At 28.0% G+C, this 18,704-nt stretch overlaps 1 protein-coding gene across 2 annotated transcripts; it reads right to left on the bottom strand.

Annotated features, from left to right (window-relative positions):
• Nucleotides 1–294: 294 nt before the first annotated feature.
• Nucleotides 295–10,989, bottom strand: LOC100209762 (acyl-coenzyme A diphosphatase NUDT19). Of its 2 annotated transcripts, none has more exons than XM_065790584.1 (5): nucleotides 10,795–10,989; nucleotides 1,281–1,627; nucleotides 967–1,215; nucleotides 756–858; nucleotides 295–666 (listed from the first exon to the last, which is right to left on the bottom strand). In XM_065790584.1, exons 1-5 carry the CDS (start codon nucleotides 10,933–10,935, stop codon nucleotides 466–468), a joined length of 1,041 nt encoding a protein of 346 aa, XP_065646656.1. In that variant the 5' UTR covers nucleotides 10,936–10,989; the 3' UTR covers nucleotides 295–465. The 2 variants fall into 2 exon arrangements, with proteins under 2 accessions (XP_065646656.1, XP_065646657.1); XM_065790585.1 differs by having other exon boundaries at nucleotides 10,806–10,964.
• Nucleotides 10,990–18,704: the final 7,715 nt, after the last annotated feature.

Genomic DNA, 18,704 nt, shown 5'->3' with positions numbered 1-18,704 from the left:
ACGTAAATAAACTTAAATAATCCTCTATAGGACGAACTTCTGGCAAGTTTGCTAGTTCTTTTTTTGAACAGATTCATGCATCAATAAAATGTAGCTTGAGTAGCCATCTTGAAAAAAACACTATAAGATGGAAAACATCAAAACATAAAAACATCTTAAGATGATTAAGATCATTATTATGAGCAAGAAACAAAACAACACTGGTTAAAATTTTCATACAGCCCCTTCGCGTGCGTCACCGGTTAAAAGCAAACACATTGCACATATAAACAACTACTACAAAATAACAACATATACAAATGAAATTTTTTTAAAATTGTTTTTACATTACAAATCACATAAATCATAGATGCAAATTTTTCGTCGGAAAGATGAGTGCAAATCCTAATTTTCAAAAACAGTTTTTATTATCCTATCCAAAAAATAGAATGCAGTGTATTAAGTGTTTCAACTTAAAACAAAAACTTAAAGCGAACTATAAATTTTTTCCACAGGAGGGTGACCATACCATTCAACATTGCATTTGATTATATTTCCATTTACTTGAGATGCTTCGTACCTATTTAAATTAACTGAACTATTTCTTAAGTCCTCGATTGTACAATCAAGATGACTATGCTCTTTATTTGGATCCAAACAATGATAATCGTCTCCAGGACATGTTAACTGGAAAAGTTAAGAAACGTAAACATAAAACGGACTAAAAATCTATTATTAAATTGAATATATTGAATTTAAAATAATTTTTAACTTACAACACGGCCATCTTTTAATGATATTTGATAAGGACACCACATTTGTAGACCATATCTTTCTCTATCTTTTGCAAACTGCTTAAACTCATTCCAATCGTTATGCCTAAAAATAATTATTTTGTTTTATTTTTTCAGCAATTCGATTCATGTTGTTCTTTTTTCAAATTGAAAATTGTCACGTAGACATTTGTATAACAAAAAAAACCACGACCTTTGAATCCTTAAAAGCTCGTATACTTGAGGAGGCGGTAAAATCTTTCGGTGATTATTTAAAAACTCTTTTGGACTACACCATATTGATTCAACAACTTCACATTTATCTGCTTTACTTGGTGGAATTTCAGGTAGAAAGCAAGTATAAAAAATTGTATCAAATCTATACTGACTCTTTTTGAATGCAGGAGTTAACCATGTTGACCATTCAAAGAGGTTATAAATGTTCAGCAAAAGTTTTGAGCATCTAATAAATAATGATATCATACATTACTGTATATAAAATTTAAAAAATAGTTCACACCAACATACCTAAACAATGCCAAAAACTCATTAGCATCATTGTTTACTTTTTCACGCCAAACCTTTAAAGTATGATATTGTCCACCTATTTCAATGTCTGGATCAGAAAGTGCTATACTTTCACCTTTATCATTTGTTACCAGCAAAACCCCACATTCTTCAAATGTTTCACGCAATGCGCATATTCGAAATGCTAATTCAGGCTGCAGGCATTCCATAGAGCTGTTACTTGTGTAGATATAAGGACGATTAACTAAACTCAAAGATCTTTGACAATTAACTGGAAGCACATCCGCCCATTCTTTTTTAAAATCTGCACTTGAAACGACACCACCAGGAAACACATAGCTATTTGGCTAAAAAGAGATACAAACACATGTGAATCATAAATGCACTAAACAATGTCAAATATAGATATAGTAATAAACTTTTTAAATAATAACTATAAATGGTTAGTAAATAACTGGGGGTAAAATTTGACCAATGATGGATTTTGTTAAAACAAAGCAGGAGATGCACAAATATTGATAAATATTTTAAACTTAAATGCACGTTACATGTATATATAAATCTTTAAATTGTTGGCTTTGAGAATATGGAAGTTAAAAAACAATTCTATTGACGACAAAACACGTCACTTTTAACCAATTTTGACTTTCGTCCAACACTTTCGTGTTGTCTAAAAACCAAAAAAATTAAATTAGTTCGGAATTAAAAAAATTTTAAACTAACGTAAGCTTAACTAATTTGAATCTTTTTTTTAAAATGCAGAATGCGTTTGTTTTTGTTTTATTTAATGCTTCATAATTTTTTACTTTAACTTTTTTTTAGTATACATACATCAACTGAAATAGATAGAACATGTAAGGAGTGCTGTTACATTGACTGAAAAATAGGTAGAACATGCGAGGAGTGCTGTTATATCTACTTAAGGTTTTGCACTTAAAATAACTACAAAAAAAATATATATATACATATATATATATATATATATATATATATATATATATATATATATATATATATATATATATATATATATATATATATATATATATATATATATACTTTTTTGTAGTTATTTTAGGTTTTTGTAGTTATTTTATATATATATATATATATATATATATATATATATATATATATATATATATATATATATATATATATATATGTCACCATGAAAACAAATTTTTTATATGTTTATAAAAAATTTGTTTTCAAATTTTTTATAAACATATAAAAATAAACAAATTTTTTATATGTTTATAAAAATTTTGTTTTCATGGTGACATTTTGATACCAGCTCATTTCTTTTGTTTAATAATTTCAATTTTGATGTTATTATGTGATACTTTCCTTAAAAAGGGCATTGCAAAGTTTGTCAGCAGTTGCATTGCTGACTGGTTGAGGTGCAGGTACTAGATAAAAATTTTTTATTGTGAGCAGTGATAATATTTTTGATGTTAGGAACACAGCTGTAGCGTACTTTTAAGTTGTTTTTGTTAAAGATTTTATATAATCTTTGAGATTTCGGAAAATGTTTTTTAACTAAAATTAAGTAAATTCTTACAACATATGTTCTTAGGTTAAGCGCAAAAGGAGGGTTAAACCATATAATAATAGGTGATCTTGATTTTGATTTTGTTGTGGTATGATTTGGTTTACAAAAGATTGTTGCTTGATAACCATAACGCCAAGGCATTATCATAAAATGGTGCAGCTTTGTCAAAAACGTCTTTGTTGGATTAAATATTGCTCATTCATTTGGATAACATTGTTGGTATGGACTTGATAATATTAGGAGGGTGGTTAGATGTTAATGTACAGTGGATACTCACCTGGTTTTCTGTATGGTCAAAAGGAACAATCTGATAAATTAATAGTAACATCTAAACAATTTACAATCTTTAAGTTTGATTTTACTGTTAATTCTAGATTGAACTTATCCTTAAAAAGGTTGACAAGATTTTTTTTAATTTTTTCTGCTTTTGGTCCACTGACCTTATGAAAACAGAACAAACCATCATCTCTGTACAATCCATTAGATTGCAATCCATATATGTTGCTTATAGTATGCAGGATATAAAGACCAACAAGCTCACACAGCTCGGCCCCGCTGCAACTTTCCATAGTGACATCAAAGTTTGGGTCACCAAGTCTCTTAACCCACATGTTGTTGTGATGAGTCAAAAGCAAAGATTTTCTAGAGTGATTAATAACATCAAGTGTTTTGTCTGATATTTCTGTGTATTGCTTAGCTTGATGTAAAGATTCATTGCGTAGTTTTTGTGAGATTGATAGATAAAGCTTGTTAATATCAAACTGGATAAAATTACAATTTTTTTTTGTCATGAATATTATTAAAACATTTTATCATGTCGTCTGTGCTATGCCATTGGTTTACTTTTCTGACTATATTATTGATGTTTTTTATTTGATATATTATTGATATATATATATATATATATATATATATATATATATATATATATATATATATATATATATATATATATATATATATATATATATATATATATATATATGAAGACCTCAGTGGAAAAACCAGCGTTGTCACATTTAAAAAGTATTGAGAAAGTATTTGTTGATCATTAATAAATGTCTTTATTTAAAGCAAAGAAAAAAAAAATTTTGTATAAAAAATTACAAAATGTTTTGTTTTGAATAAATTTTAAATAAAATAATTATAATATAAATTTTTTTAAATTGCTTAGTTTCATTTGCTTTAAATAAAGACTTTTATTAATGATCAATAAATAGTTTCTCAATACTTTTTAAATGCGACAACGCCGGTTTTTCCACTGAGGTCTTCATATATATACATACATAAATATACATACATACATAAATATATATATATATATATATATATATATATATATATATACATATATATATACATATATATATATATATACATATATATATATATATATATATATATATATATATATATATATATATATATATATATACATACATACATACATATATATATATATATATATATATATATATATATATATATATATATATATATATATATATATATATATATATATATATGTATGCATATATATATATATTTATGTATGTATATATATATGTTTATATATATATATGTATGTATGTATATATATGCATATATAAATATATATATGTATATATATATATATATATATATATATATATATATATATATATATATATATATATATATATATATATATATATATATATATATATATATATATATATATATATATATATATATATATATATATATATATATATATATATATATATATATATATATATATATATATATATATATATATACTCTAGCCCTATTAGATGCACTTTTTCTACTTTAACGAATTTTTTTACGCCCTAAAACAGCACTTTTATATACTTCAAGTGTGTCTAATAGTGCTTCCGTTAATATATATAAAATATAAAGTTTAGTTTTTTTTATTATTATTTAATAGACTGCCTGCCCCAACCAAACCCTCAGTGGATGTAGCGGCACTTCCTTGTAGCAGCAGGCTATAAGATAGTCGATGTAGCAACAATCCGCTCATGTTTTACAGTAAAAATAAATAAAAATGAAAACATTCAAAATGTTTTTGCTTTTAAAAAAGTAAAATAAAAATATTCCGAATGTTTTTAAAACCATTCTTGTCTTTTAATTTGCGTTTTTGTTGATTTTTTAAAAATAAAAAAATTTAATTAGTTTCCTCAATTAAATTAATGTGATTTAGCATAATTTGACCTTAATTTTGTCTTGTTAGATTTTGTTTATTGACCCCATGTTTCTGGGTCATAAATCAATGAACATTTGAACTAACAAACTTAAGTAACAAATCTACAAGCACGAAAAGCTACTGCATACAATAAAAAAATGTTGTGTAGTGTTCAACTTAATTAAAGCCTAATATACAACTCTTATGCTTTGTGAGACAACATAAATCTTTGCTGGAGATTTTTTTTTTGCAAATGTCAAAAAGATTTTGAAGACACTTCATTGCTTGTTCTGCACACTGATTTGTTCTGAGAATTTTCAGTCTCAACGGATCCTGATTCTAAAACTTTTTCACTGAGTTTTAAGTTTTTTGTGAATGTGCAAACTGCTACATAGCTTCTGATAATCATCTGCATCATACATTTGGTCAGTAAACCAATGGTCTGCCCATCTGTAAGAGATAAATCTACTAATGTTGAGTAGTGAATCTCTTCTCTATGGTAAAAGAATAAATGCATAAAGTGCTTGTATTGCTCAGGAATTCCATCTTGGATTATTTAATTTAGGTATTTTCATTTAGGTAAATGATTAAAAAAATTTATATCATCATGCCATACTGCTACTTCAGTAATCACTTCTTTACCATTCTTAAAATTCTTCCTGAGCTGTTCATAGATCTTTACAAGTTTTGGGATAAGTGGATATTTAATATTGGGCAACATATTGTTTCCTCCAAGTTCTTCATCCATTACTACGCAAAGGACTTGGTCAAGAAAATGATGTTGACAACCAATGAACTGTGATTCCTGTTTCTTTTCAGTAAAACATCTTTGTAACTGACTGACAATCCATTCCATCTTCCAGTGTTTATATTTGTAGTGTCCGCTACAACCATCTTTATACTCTTCCATAAACTGTACTCATCAAGAATAGCTGTTATACCTTCAACAACAGTATCTGCTTTTTCGTCTAGTAGATCTAGTGCTTGTATCTTCTCTTTGTTTATTATTTAACACTTGATACTCTTGGTGACTAATACATTTACCATCAAAGTGCAGTAACTAGCTTTCTAAATGTAGTGTTTATTTCATTTCTTCCTTTTAACAGCTTCTTTAATAGTTGATCTGAATATCCAGAGTGTTAACCAGGAATAAATTATATACAGCATATTTACGAAATTGAGATTTTTTGTAATAAATTTGCCTTTCTTCTCCTTCCTTTTTATATATTACTTTCTCCTGCTCCATACCAGTACTGCACTGAGTCTAAAATTTAAAAAAAAGTTCTCTTTAACTCTGCGTGAACATTTAAGGCACCATGTTAAAGATGAATATATTATCCACGCATGGCTTTAAAGCGCCACAGAAATTAAACTCCGTTTTCTAATGATATATTGCCAAGATAAGTTATGCTTGTTTCAAAATTAAACATTAAAAAAATAAGTTTAAAATTGATTAAACTTTTCAAAAAAAAAAATTTTTTTTTCAATGTTTAGAAAAAAAAAGTGCGTTTCACCATTATTACTTCTGCTTAGAAAGTTAACGACACTGCTTTTCTACTTTTAAAAAAAACAAAGTATGTTTATAACTGTTTATAACTTATTTTAAACAAATGTTTTCAGGATAACAATTGATAGGAAATTTTAAATTTATATTATTAATAATAAAAAAAAAATGAACACACACAAAAAAAAAAAAAAAATGAACACAAAAATAATTGGGATCATCAAAGACAAAAATGATTCGATCAGTTTGCAAAACGATATCAACATATCAAAATGGTGCAAAACATGGTAAATATCCTTAAATAAAAACAAATTAAAGTAATTCTCATCGGTAAATCAAATCCAAAAGTTCAATTATCAAGTTAAATGGGCATCAGTTATCAAAGGTAGAATTTGAGAATGACTTGGGAGTGATTATCAGCTCTGACTTAAAGTGGGACTGGCAAATCAACTCTATAATAGCAACATCTAATCGCATATTGGGTCAGCTTAAAAACTCATTTAAATACATGCTCTTCACGTCAATGGTGAGGCGGCATCTAGAGTACAGTGCTTCAGTATGGAATCCAAATAGGTTAAAAAACATCAAAGCAATTGAAGCAGTCCAAAGAAGGGCAACTAAACTAGTCCAAGAAGTTATATGTAAAACATACGAGGAAAGGATCTGCTGCCTTGGTCTGACAACACTTGAAGAAAGATGTATAAGAGGAGACCAAATACAACAATTCAAAATTAAAAAACAGACTAAATAAAATAAACTTTTATTCAAGTTTAAGCCAACAAAAACATGATCACGGCACAAGACAACAAAACTATTTAACCAGTGAACAAAACAAGTCTGATATCTAATACTCGTTGTTTTTTTCTTCTTTTAACTGAAAATGCCCTATGCTATAAAGATAAGCAAACTAGTGAGCAAATGCTTATCTAAATACACTATAGAAATAAAATAAATATATATATATATATATATGAGGTAACAGGTGGCATTAAGCCTCATGGGGGGCATCAAGCCCCGATTACTCATTTCATATAATAAAATGTCTAATGTTATTCTATTAAGAGAGAGGAGCATTAGGCTCTACATGATGAGACTAACTAACCAATCAGGGAATATTTCATTAACTTTTTTGGATTTCTAACCATTGATGTTTAATTAGCATTTACAGATGAGTGGTTTTTCCATCCAGTTTTTAGTTTCCTTCAAAATTGTTTGTAAACTAAGCAAGAGCTTGTTTGTTTTGATTTTTTACATTAAAAACTTTTTATTTTCCATATAAATACAAGTACATATAGACTAAGTACTTTTTTTTTACTTTTTAACTATTTGTGTATGTTATCAATTAGTTAAAATACTGATATTTGTAAAGCAAGTGAAGGTAGAAATTTTGAAGGTAGCAAAGTAAAATTTACAAATTGCTCTAAAACTTACCTTAATACTGAATTTCTATTTAATATTTTGATTAGAAAGCATTTCTAAGAGAAATATGGTAAAAACTGTTGAAAAAGGTGATTAAAGCAATCAAATAGCATTGACCAGATAAATAAAATCTATTTTTTAATTTTAAAAACATTACACAGATATAATTTAAATTAAAAACAAAATTATTTATTTGTAGAAATAGTTTAAATTTTTATTTAAATATAGTTTTGATAATGGAGCTTATTGCCCCCGTTATTGAGCGAAATGGCTTTGATATAAAAAGTTCTATACAACTAGCCAGACATTGACAGATGCCTTTAATTTGGTCATATGTAAGCAGATGCCTGCCAACCAGGTATTCAAGCATTTTTACAAGTACTTTCCAGCACTAGTGTTCACAATGCTTTTGCCTCAACATTAATACTACATGTATCACTGTCAACATCATCAACAGAATCATCTTTATCTTCAGCACCTGCAGAAAGACCCAAGACACTAATGTCTACTTCTTCCTTAAGAAAGTCTTCTATTAGAGAACTTTTTTTCAAAAAACTGCAGCTAAGATTTGCACAAATTTCTGGGTATGGTAGGTCGGCTAGAGTCAGGTTTTACTATGGAGAAAGCTTAACAGGTGACGAATCTTTGAGGCGACTGAAAGAAGAAGCAGCAAAAAAAAAATAACGCTCTAAGAAAAAAGACCACAAGAAAAAGAACAAATCTTTCTGCTGGAGATGATAGGGACAATAATGAGGACAAGGACACTGTGTGTCTAAATTATGGTATTCATGGAGGTCAAGAAAAAGAATGGTATGTGCTGTGATTTATGTAATGTGTGATACCATATTAAGTGCACAGAAATTCCAGGTGGAATTGATATTGAAGCCATGGACTGGATCTGTGAGAATTGCCAACAATTAACCTAAAAATATATGCTTACATACTGAAGCTTATGCATACATACTGGAGCTTATTACCCCTATTTTTAATAGTTAAGTCAACGTTATTTGTTACTCTTTAGCTTATTTTTTACTATATGACTTAAAATTTTTCTGAATAAAGCTTTTGTACATATAGAAATGTGTTGTTTATCATTTAAAAATATTTCCATTTGAACTTAATATTTACAGTTGTGGCCAAAATACTTAGGCCACCCAGATTTTAAGCTATTTTCACAATTTTTTTTTAACTTATTTTTTTAACGTTTTTATATTATTGATGTAGGTTGTTATGTGATAACAATTTTTAGCAGGTATCGGATAGCTGTTGCTATGAGACAAATTGAGTGATAATAAGTTTTTTTGCTTTTTTACTAGTCTTTTTATTGATATTTTTAGGTATCTGTAATAACAATAATTATAATTTTTTATATTATTTGTTCAGTTTTTCGATGTTTATTACTTTATTATAATGTAAAATTTGCAAAACAACACTTTTCAACTAATCAATATGCAGTAATAGTACAGTATCACAAGGATGGTTTTTCTAGCAGAGAAATCGAAAAAAAAAAATTAAATGTTAACAATCAGGGGCTTTTGTAGGAAAAAAATTTGGGCAGTGGTACCCCCCTGTTCTAGAGAAATTTAGCAGAAATATTGCCAAGTATCAACATTTTTTTGCATAGATGGTCTAGGATAGCCCCTGACAATATTATCACAAATTACAAAGGAACTGTTCATCTTAGTCTTAAAAAATCATCTGAAAAGCCAAGAATTAATGCAAAACGTGATGGTTTGAGTAGGAAAAGAGTTGTAATGATAAATCCTTCAATATTATCAGCAGAAATTAAGAAACAGCTTTTATCATATGTAAGTGAAAGAACAATAAGACATAGACTTTTTCTGAGTTTAATTTGCCTTGCCAAGCCACAGCCAAGAAACCGCTATTAAATGACAAGCACCATGCAAAATGAATAGCATTTTGAAAAAAGTACAAGAGCTGGACTTCTAGACAGTGAAGTAAATTGCTATTCAGCGATGAAACAATGATTATGGGGTAATTCCATGTCAAATGACCCAAAAATTCTTAAAATGTCACCCTATATCTCAGTTTTTGCTGATTTTTATGTAGTTCAGAGTACTTAGTAAAATAAGAATTCCTTGAAAATGTTTGCCTCTTGCTCCAATAAGATCCAGAAATATGACCATTTTACTTTTAACAGATGTTGGCCAGACCCCTCTTGTCCCATCAGAATTGCAACGTTTATTTAGATACTTCAAGTTACATAACTTTAAAAATATTTACTTAATAAATTTTTACTTAAAAATTTGTATCTGGCTATTTTCAGGGATGGCAAATCCAATGAAATGATTATAAATGTAATATATTATTTTTATGTATTAGTAATTTAAATAAATTTAGGCAATTTTTTATATACCTGATTATGATGCTCAAGAAACCCATGTGGCCTTGATCATATCAACAACAAAAAAAATTAAACATTATTCTATATTCATTGATGTTTCAAAAAATATAAAGATTTTGATCAAGTATATGGATTTCCATATACAGATAATAGGGCATGGTCCCCACTTTTTTGTAGCCGAGTATTGCAAATGATTTTTCACTACCTTCCAGACTAGCTGGAGTTCTGAAACTATATATATATATATATATATATATATATATATATATATATATATATATATATATATATATATATATATATATATATATATATATATATATATACATGATTAAAATAATACACAAAATATAAAAATAAACTGAAACTGGTAATAACAAAAAGTGACAATACTAATTAAATTAGGAAAATTTAAGTTTAATAAAGTTTAAATTTGCACAGAAAACCCACAATAAAGTCTCACCTCACCATAAACTTACTATTTTCATTTCTTTTAAGCATTAATATATTAAACAAGTTTCCACCCAGCTTATTAAGTCCACCAGATTTTGCTGCAATAACCAGAGTAGCAGCATCACGCCAACATTTTTCAAACTTTATATTGCTCATTTATTTTAGTAAATCTAAAACAAGTTTTAAACTAACAAAACAATATTTATTAAACATGTTTGCTAAAAAGTACATAGGGAATTACATAGAGAAAACAAAGCATATTTGTTACAAAATACATATGGAATATTGGGTTCGATAAAAATATATAAAGTTTAATAAAAAAAAAAAAGTTCTTTATATTGTTTTTCTTTTCCTTAAAAATAACTAAACATGCAAATTTGTTAAACTTGTCCAGCTTTATTTTCAGCTTGTTTCTTTAAATTTTCTCTATGTTTATCTCGCATGCGTCGATAATAATCTGCTACTTCGCACTCTTCCCATTCGTGCTTTTCATGCTTGCATGCCCACGGCATCATTTTTGTTTCAATGCGACATTTTCTTAGAGGTATATATAAATGAGCACAAAAGTCACGAAACTTCAAAGGAATTTCTGCATCCATCATTTCTTTTTGTGATAAAACCATCTTGCGCGGTGGTTCATCAGGCAAAAATGATGGCGGATTCATTTTTAAATTCTGAAAAAAAAATAGGTTTTATTTTAACTGATAAAAAATCAATAACATGAAGCTATTATACAATACAACAACAGAAAGTAAATTAGTAAACTAATACAATTTGAAAAGTATATAACCAAAAAGAAGATTTAATTACAAAAAGGGAGGTTAACAAAACTTTAATTTATTTGAATAACATTTTTTTTCAATTTCAAAAACATTGTGCTTTTGAACTTTGATGAAAATAAATTTTAGATTAAAATTAAGTACTCTGCAATGATGATTACTCACACCTATTACACAATTATTTACACATAGTAGTTAAAATTTTCATATACTGTTATTTTTTGGGTAAAGCTATAGTTCTTGCTTTTCTTTTATTATTCCAATAAATATTCTTTATGTTTAAAAAGTCTCCACTAACAAGAGCGCAACAAGCAAAACTGTAGCTTTACCATTTCTTGAATTAGGAAACAGAAGCTCTATATTCTATTTTCTGGTTTTCAAATCAAACCTTATATATCCCAATTTTTTTCAACTTAATTAGAAATCGATGCAAAGATTATTTTATGACCTAACATATGGGACATGAAAATGCCATAACTCTGATCGAATAATTTTAATTGATATCAAAAGAAATGTCTTAAAAAGGACAACAAGTATAGCATATGCCAATATGTTAGACTTATTGTCCTTTTTTTATTATAACAAATGACATTTCGAGCAATATACATGTTGCTCCAACGAAAAATCTTTTTGTGTTGTCGCTTTTAAGAGGGCACCTAATATAAACAAATAATCGCACAAACAATAGTAAATACTTTGATTTCCCAAAGAAAAGCACTAAACAAAAATAAGCACTCAGTAGAAACTAATAATACTTGAAAAAACAAAACTATGCTTTATCGTTTAACTTGTCAAGTTTGTTTAGGTTTAAGAACTTTCAGCTCGGATCACGGCAATCTATACTGCAGGCCATACCAACGTGCAAACGGTGTATCTGTAACGGTTTCTATCTTCTAAGCAGCGGGTAGACGGAAAATGAATAAATTGGGTTAAAAAGTTTATTGGGTTAAAAACCCAATAAACACAGTGGCGGACTAAGACTTTTCATTTTTTTTGAAAATCTTTTCTGTGTACCACAACGTAAAAAATGATTATTAAAGGTCCTCAAAACTATTTCGGGGCCCCTAAAATTGCGGGGCCAGGGGTTAAGGACCTCCTAAACCCCCTCCTCCTTCATCCAGCACTGAATAAACATAAAGGTTTAACTATTAAACTATGAACTTTTTTTTAGCTGTAGATTAATTGAATCTATGTAAGAAAAAGGCACAACTTGTTGAACGTAATGTAAGAATATTGGTAGGAGTTTAATAAGGACGTATGCGTGACCAAACAGGTGGTGGGATTTTAGAACTGTATTTAACTCTTTTTGACCAGCGCAACTACACTGTTATCTCTTACATTTAGCTTTGCATTTAAAATTCACATTTGTTTTTATTCTCCTTTATTCATATTTTTTGCAAATATTTTGTGGTACTTTTTATCCATATCTCGATATTATTAAAATGTCAACTAAAGTTAAGCGTATTTTTAAATAGATCCGGCTAAAAATATGTTGTTTACACTTGCCACCGTGCAAGTTTACCGTAAAACGGGGTAAACAGATACAGTTTTTATAATTTTTATTCTACCATTGACTGAAATATAATTATGGTCATATACTGTTCTTATGAAATTATTCCTTTTTTTAATCAATAAAACTAATGGCTAACCTTTTTTTTATTTAATTTCTGTCTGTCTCTATTGGCCCCGCATTTGGGGTGAATAGAGAAACTAACTCTTCTAGATGTTTGTCTCTATTCTACCTCTAACTTGACTATAATAGGGATACTGTTAAAGAATTTTAAAAACTTTTGTTACCTAAAAACTAACCAGAATATACAATAGGCTCAAAATTGGACAAAATCTTTCTTTACTATAAAAAAATAAATTATTACTAAAGTTTTTATTACAACAGTTAATAAAAGGTGCAGTTCTGAGCATCAAACTTACAGATTTTCAGTATAGCATAACCATGTTAAACATAAAAGACAAAACACAAATTAACAGTAAAAATTATCATAAAAATTTGTAAAAGTACAAAATTGAGCACCGTTTATTCAATACACTGTTATTTGGAGTGAAAATAAAGTTCAAATGCAGTATATTTTTATTACTAAAAAAAAATTGGTACATGTACCACTGTTTATGGTATTAACAAAATGGGGTTTGTCACCATTTCCTAGAGTCTACAATTTCAAAGTCTTTCTACGTTCAAGGGCTGGTTGGTTTGTAAATACTTTATTTGAGAATAGCTGAACAGTGATTTTCCCTCAAATTGAAAGAAAAAATATTAGACCTATCTCCGTATTTTTCAGGACGAGATACATTCCAAGACGTTCTTCCAAGTTCAAAACTTGATCAACTTGACCAAGATACGATTTTCGATTCTTTCCTGAGTTTGGGCCAAACCGATAACAACCTACACTGTCCCAATTCACCTCAATATTGTTTTTTTTTTCTCTAAACTTAAAATCAATATATTTGTTAAAGTTAAGTTTATAATCTGTAGTTTTTCAAAATTTCATCATATTGCTTAAGCAACAATTTTACAATTCCAAGTTCAGTGCTTTTTTTTGTGCCAAAAAGGTTTTTCATATTTACTTATTTTATTTTTTCATGCTTATTTTTTAACATGATTTACTGCAACAGGTAGTGTCGCAGCAAAATCAAAATTTTACCATCTATATGGGACTGAGTCATACTTGATAGGAAAAAATTTTTTACTTGACTATTAGCTGTTCCTGTCACTTTGTTGAGGTTTAAAAAACCTTTCTGGTTTCTGTCCTTATTCACCTTGCTGTCCCTATTCACCACGTTTTACGGTACCATTGGTTTCCATGGATCGGATACTTTTCCTAGGTTTGTTGCTAAAAAAAAGTTAACGGCTCTTGAATATCCGTTTATAAAAAACGGATATTCAAGACCCGTTGCAATATTTGTTGTAGGAATCGTTATGAAATGTAAAATTAATTTATATTAATGATATTTACTTGTTTAAATTATGTTATTACAAAATTTATCACATAAATTTTGTAATATTTTAATAATTAATAATAAATCACAAAATTTACAGTTATCACATATTTATAATCTATTATTTCTTATCATTTTGATTTAATTGTAAATATTGCTAAATTACCTTAACAATTGTTGAGCATATGGAACATTTTTTTTGACGTTATTCATCTCCCCAAAAATGTAACACGTTGCACGTCACACGGTCACGACAATTAATTAGATCGCTTATTTTTTTATTTTTTTTATAATTTTGTATTTTTATTTGTTTATTATTTTCTTTTTTTACTTTTTTTAAGTGTAGCACACCATGCAGGGCTAAAGTTTTCGACGTTGATTTGACGTTGAACCAACATTGTGTGCTGGCAAGAGGTTTATCTAACAGCCTTGCAGCCTAATATGAAAGTAGTGAGAAATAAATGATTATGCAAAAATGTTTGAAATTTCTCAATAATAATAAATAAGGTTTAAACTTATGTTAGACGTTCAGAGTTTTAACTTTGTTTCTTTTACTAAGTATGTGATGCCAAAACACGCCCATGAATGCAAATACAAGCTTATTTTAATGAACTTGAGTCTATATTCATGATCAAAAGTTTGTATAAAGTAATTTTATATGATCTTATTTCAATAAACACAAAGCTTCTTAAAAAGTGTCGGACATTTTTTTTTGTATTTTCAGCTATTAAAGACTATGATGCATTAATCCCATTAAAATTTTCAATTACCAAGTTTTGAAACTGACATGTGCATCAAATGCCTGAGCTGTTCTCTGCTCAACATGTTTTAATCCTTTTAAAAGATCACTTTTAAGATATATTGCTTACATTATATTTTTATGGCTGTCCATAACAATTGTCGATAAGAATGTCATATTTTTTCTGTAGTTCTAAAAAGTCAGTGCTCAAATTTTTTCTGTAGATCTAATATGTCATTGCTCAAAGATTTATCTTTGCAGCTCAAATTTTTTTAAAAAAATTAAAAGCAAAAGGAGTTTATTTGCAAGTCTATTTGTCTTTTTAAAACTAAATCAAATTTAACTAACAGTTCTTGCTCGCTAAAGTAATGTTTGTTACTTAATGATTCTATATTTTTATAAGTATCACCGAATGCCCAAACCTTTATTAGCTAAAAAACGAATAACTGCTTGTATTAATAACGAATAATTAACCTTGTTTTACTTTGAACCACATCTAGTAATAAGAGTATTTTTTATGTGTATGAATTGTATGATTTTGATCATGAAAAGATGCTATTTTGTGGCTTAAATGAAGTTTATCGGCTTTTTTTCCATTGGAAAATCTAAATTTCACAAATGTATTGTTTTGATTACTTAAAAATAGTTTGCTAACTTAATAAAAGACACATCCAGTGGACTTAAACTTTTTTTACCATTATTCCACTTTTTTTGAAATTGTTCACGTGAACTATTTCTGTTTTTTCAATTTTAGTTTTGAGATTTGATGTTGATCTTTAATTATTAAGGTTCCTTTAACATTAAAATAAAATAAGTTTAGTACATATATAAATATCTATATTAAAAACATGAGAGGAATAAGGATTGATCCTTGTGGTACTCGATATAAAATCTTTAAAAACCCATAAACCTGAGTGTTTACAAATTGTTTTCTGTCAGTAAGATAGGTTTTGATCCATAAAAACGTTTTATTTGTTATACCGTTATGCTTTGTTTTTTCCAAAAGAACAGAATGATTCATGGTGCCAAACTACCTTTGAAAGATTAAATGATACTCCTTATGTATGTTGTAATGTAATGTTGTGTTTGATTAACTAGCACCATAATAGCTCTCTTTGAAATTTTTTTAAAAATAAATTGTTTAGAATAGAAGAGTTTATTTTTATAAAAGTATTTTTGAACTTAGATAAATTCTTGAAGTTCCGGACTCCAATATTTTGATGGGACCTAATAAAAAGATTTTAATAAAAAAATTTTTTCAGACAAATTTTTTTTAACAAAAAATCTTCATTTTAGATATAGAGGACTTCTTTAAGAATTTTATGATTGTGCCCCCCCCCCTACTTCGAAACCCGTGTCGTCAGCCATGATATATATATATATATATATATATATATATATATATATATATATATATATATATATATATATATATATATATATATATATAGCCTTAACTTTTTGACGAAGCCACTATTATCCTTTACCACTCGAAAGTGCAATGTAATGCTCAATGAAGCTAAATTTGATCAAAAGGTCAAAATTATATATGGCATATATGGACAACTGACAAACAAACTAACCGTGATCAGAAGCACCTAGGGGTGAATGTGGAGAAACTAAATATTGACTAGGATCAGAAACAAGACATAAGCTGATTAGAGAAGGTAAATGATTTAGATTATCTGGAAAACGAGTTGGAAACCTTGTTTGTCTTGACTAATGGATGAATTCTAAGAAATGTAAATGCCCCGGCTAAGTGTGTGATAATTGGAGTCCTAGAAAATGAAAGGAAGATAACCATCAACACTAAGATCACAAGATGAGACAGTTAAACTCAAATTATTCTCACAAAGAGCAAGTAGGTCCAGTAATCTTTGCAAGAGTTAAGACTCAAAAACTATAAAACACAAAAAACCATCAGAAGAAAAGTTACTTCAAAGACAACGAATTTAAGTGAGTAATAGATTTAGAGAACTTAGTGATGACGATGGTTTTTTGTGTTTTATAGTTTTTGATACTTTAGTCATTTTTTAAACAGGAATAGAAGCATAAATAGTACTCAGCAATTGCCTCATTACTATCAGTAAACCGTAAGCTGTGATAAAGGACTCCAAATGTGGCCTCGATAATGCACACCAAAAGTACGAACAGAGACATAATCCACGCGCAACGTGGCACTGTTATTACTCTGATATTTTTTAGCTGTTGATGGAATCAACCTTTTTGAGAGTACTGCAGAGAAACCTGAATACCAGCTGACCTCAGAACCATAAAACTGAGTTTTTGAGCTATACCCTCATTAGGAGATAAAAAAATAAGTTGCCTACTCATAAAAATAGAGACAGTTGAAAACAATGAAATACCAAAGCGAGCAGTTGAAAACAATGAAATACCAAACATTAATGATCCTCCAGCACCAGAAGCACATCCTGGCGCTATTATTATAAAAAATAGCTATCAAAATATATTAGCAATGTTAGTAATAATATATATAGATAATGGTGATAATAATGGCGATACTACTTGTCTTATAATTGCTAAAAGTAATAATGGTTAGCAGCTTGTTGATTCAGAGATATCACAGTACAGAGTAGAAAGGAAGTTAAATAGAACTTTTGCATGTCTAGTAGGACCTAATGACGAACCAATTTCATCCAATCCGTTGGTGGTGATGAATTAGATGAAATGTTCCCAAACAGCTACTTGCTTTCACATACTAGTTTATATGACAAAGAATCTATTGTATTCCTGCAACATCTTTTTTTCCACAGCAGTTATCTCTTTATTGTAACTGGTCGAAAAAGATTATTACCTGAAAACGCCGCAGTTTAATTTTCTTACATGATGCATAGCCTAAATGTGAAAACGTATTATTTAAACTAGATAAAATTTATAAATATATGTTACTCATTATTATTGTATTTATTAATAATACAGATGGCGCTGCATGCTGTGGGGCACCAAGCGTTGCACTAAAAAAGGAAATAGGTTAATAAAACAAGAACCATTAAATATTTTGAAATAATTTTTACACACGACATCATATATATATTTTTATGCATAACTAAAACAAAAAAAAATTTTAATATTTAAAATATCGAATTTTTTTTTTCTTTTCCGGATTAATTTAGTTTACCGGTAATTAAGAGTTGTAAACCAATAGTTTTCTTTATTAAACATTAAAACGTGTCACATACTAGGACCGACTACTATCTGCGTTCGACCAATATGATAGAATAAATTATACATCGACCTTAATAGAACCGACTATATTCAGTAAAAATTAATTAAAATTTTTAGTTACAACCGACTAATGAAATATCCATTTAGAACCGAAAAATCGATTTACAACCGACTATTAAAAAATTACTTAATTAATAAACAACTGACAAAAATATATATGAACTAAAGTAATACTTTTTTGTATGGAATGCAAAGAAGATATTCAGTTT

The sequence above is a fragment of the Hydra vulgaris genome, chromosome 02 (assembly GCF_038396675.1).
Source record: "Hydra vulgaris chromosome 02, alternate assembly HydraT2T_AEP".
NCBI classification, from domain to species: Eukaryota; Metazoa; Cnidaria; class Hydrozoa; order Anthoathecata; family Hydridae; genus Hydra; species Hydra vulgaris.
Note: the sequence above shows the minus strand (reverse complement) of the source record. Positions and strands in the feature narration are given on the sequence as shown.

Coding starts and splice junctions, on each gene's coding strand:
- LOC100209762 (XM_065790584.1), bottom strand. CDS start 10,935: ATGAGCAATATAAAGTTTGAAAAATGTTGGCGTGATGCTGCTACTCTG. Junction 1,628..10,794: donor ATGAAAATAGTAAGTTTATG/GTGAGGTGAGAC, acceptor ATCTCTTTTTAG/CCAAATAGCTATGTGTTTCC. Junction 667..755: donor CATTAAAAGATGGCCGTGTT/GTAAGTTAAAAA, acceptor TAACTTTTCCAG/TTAACATGTCCTGGAGACGA.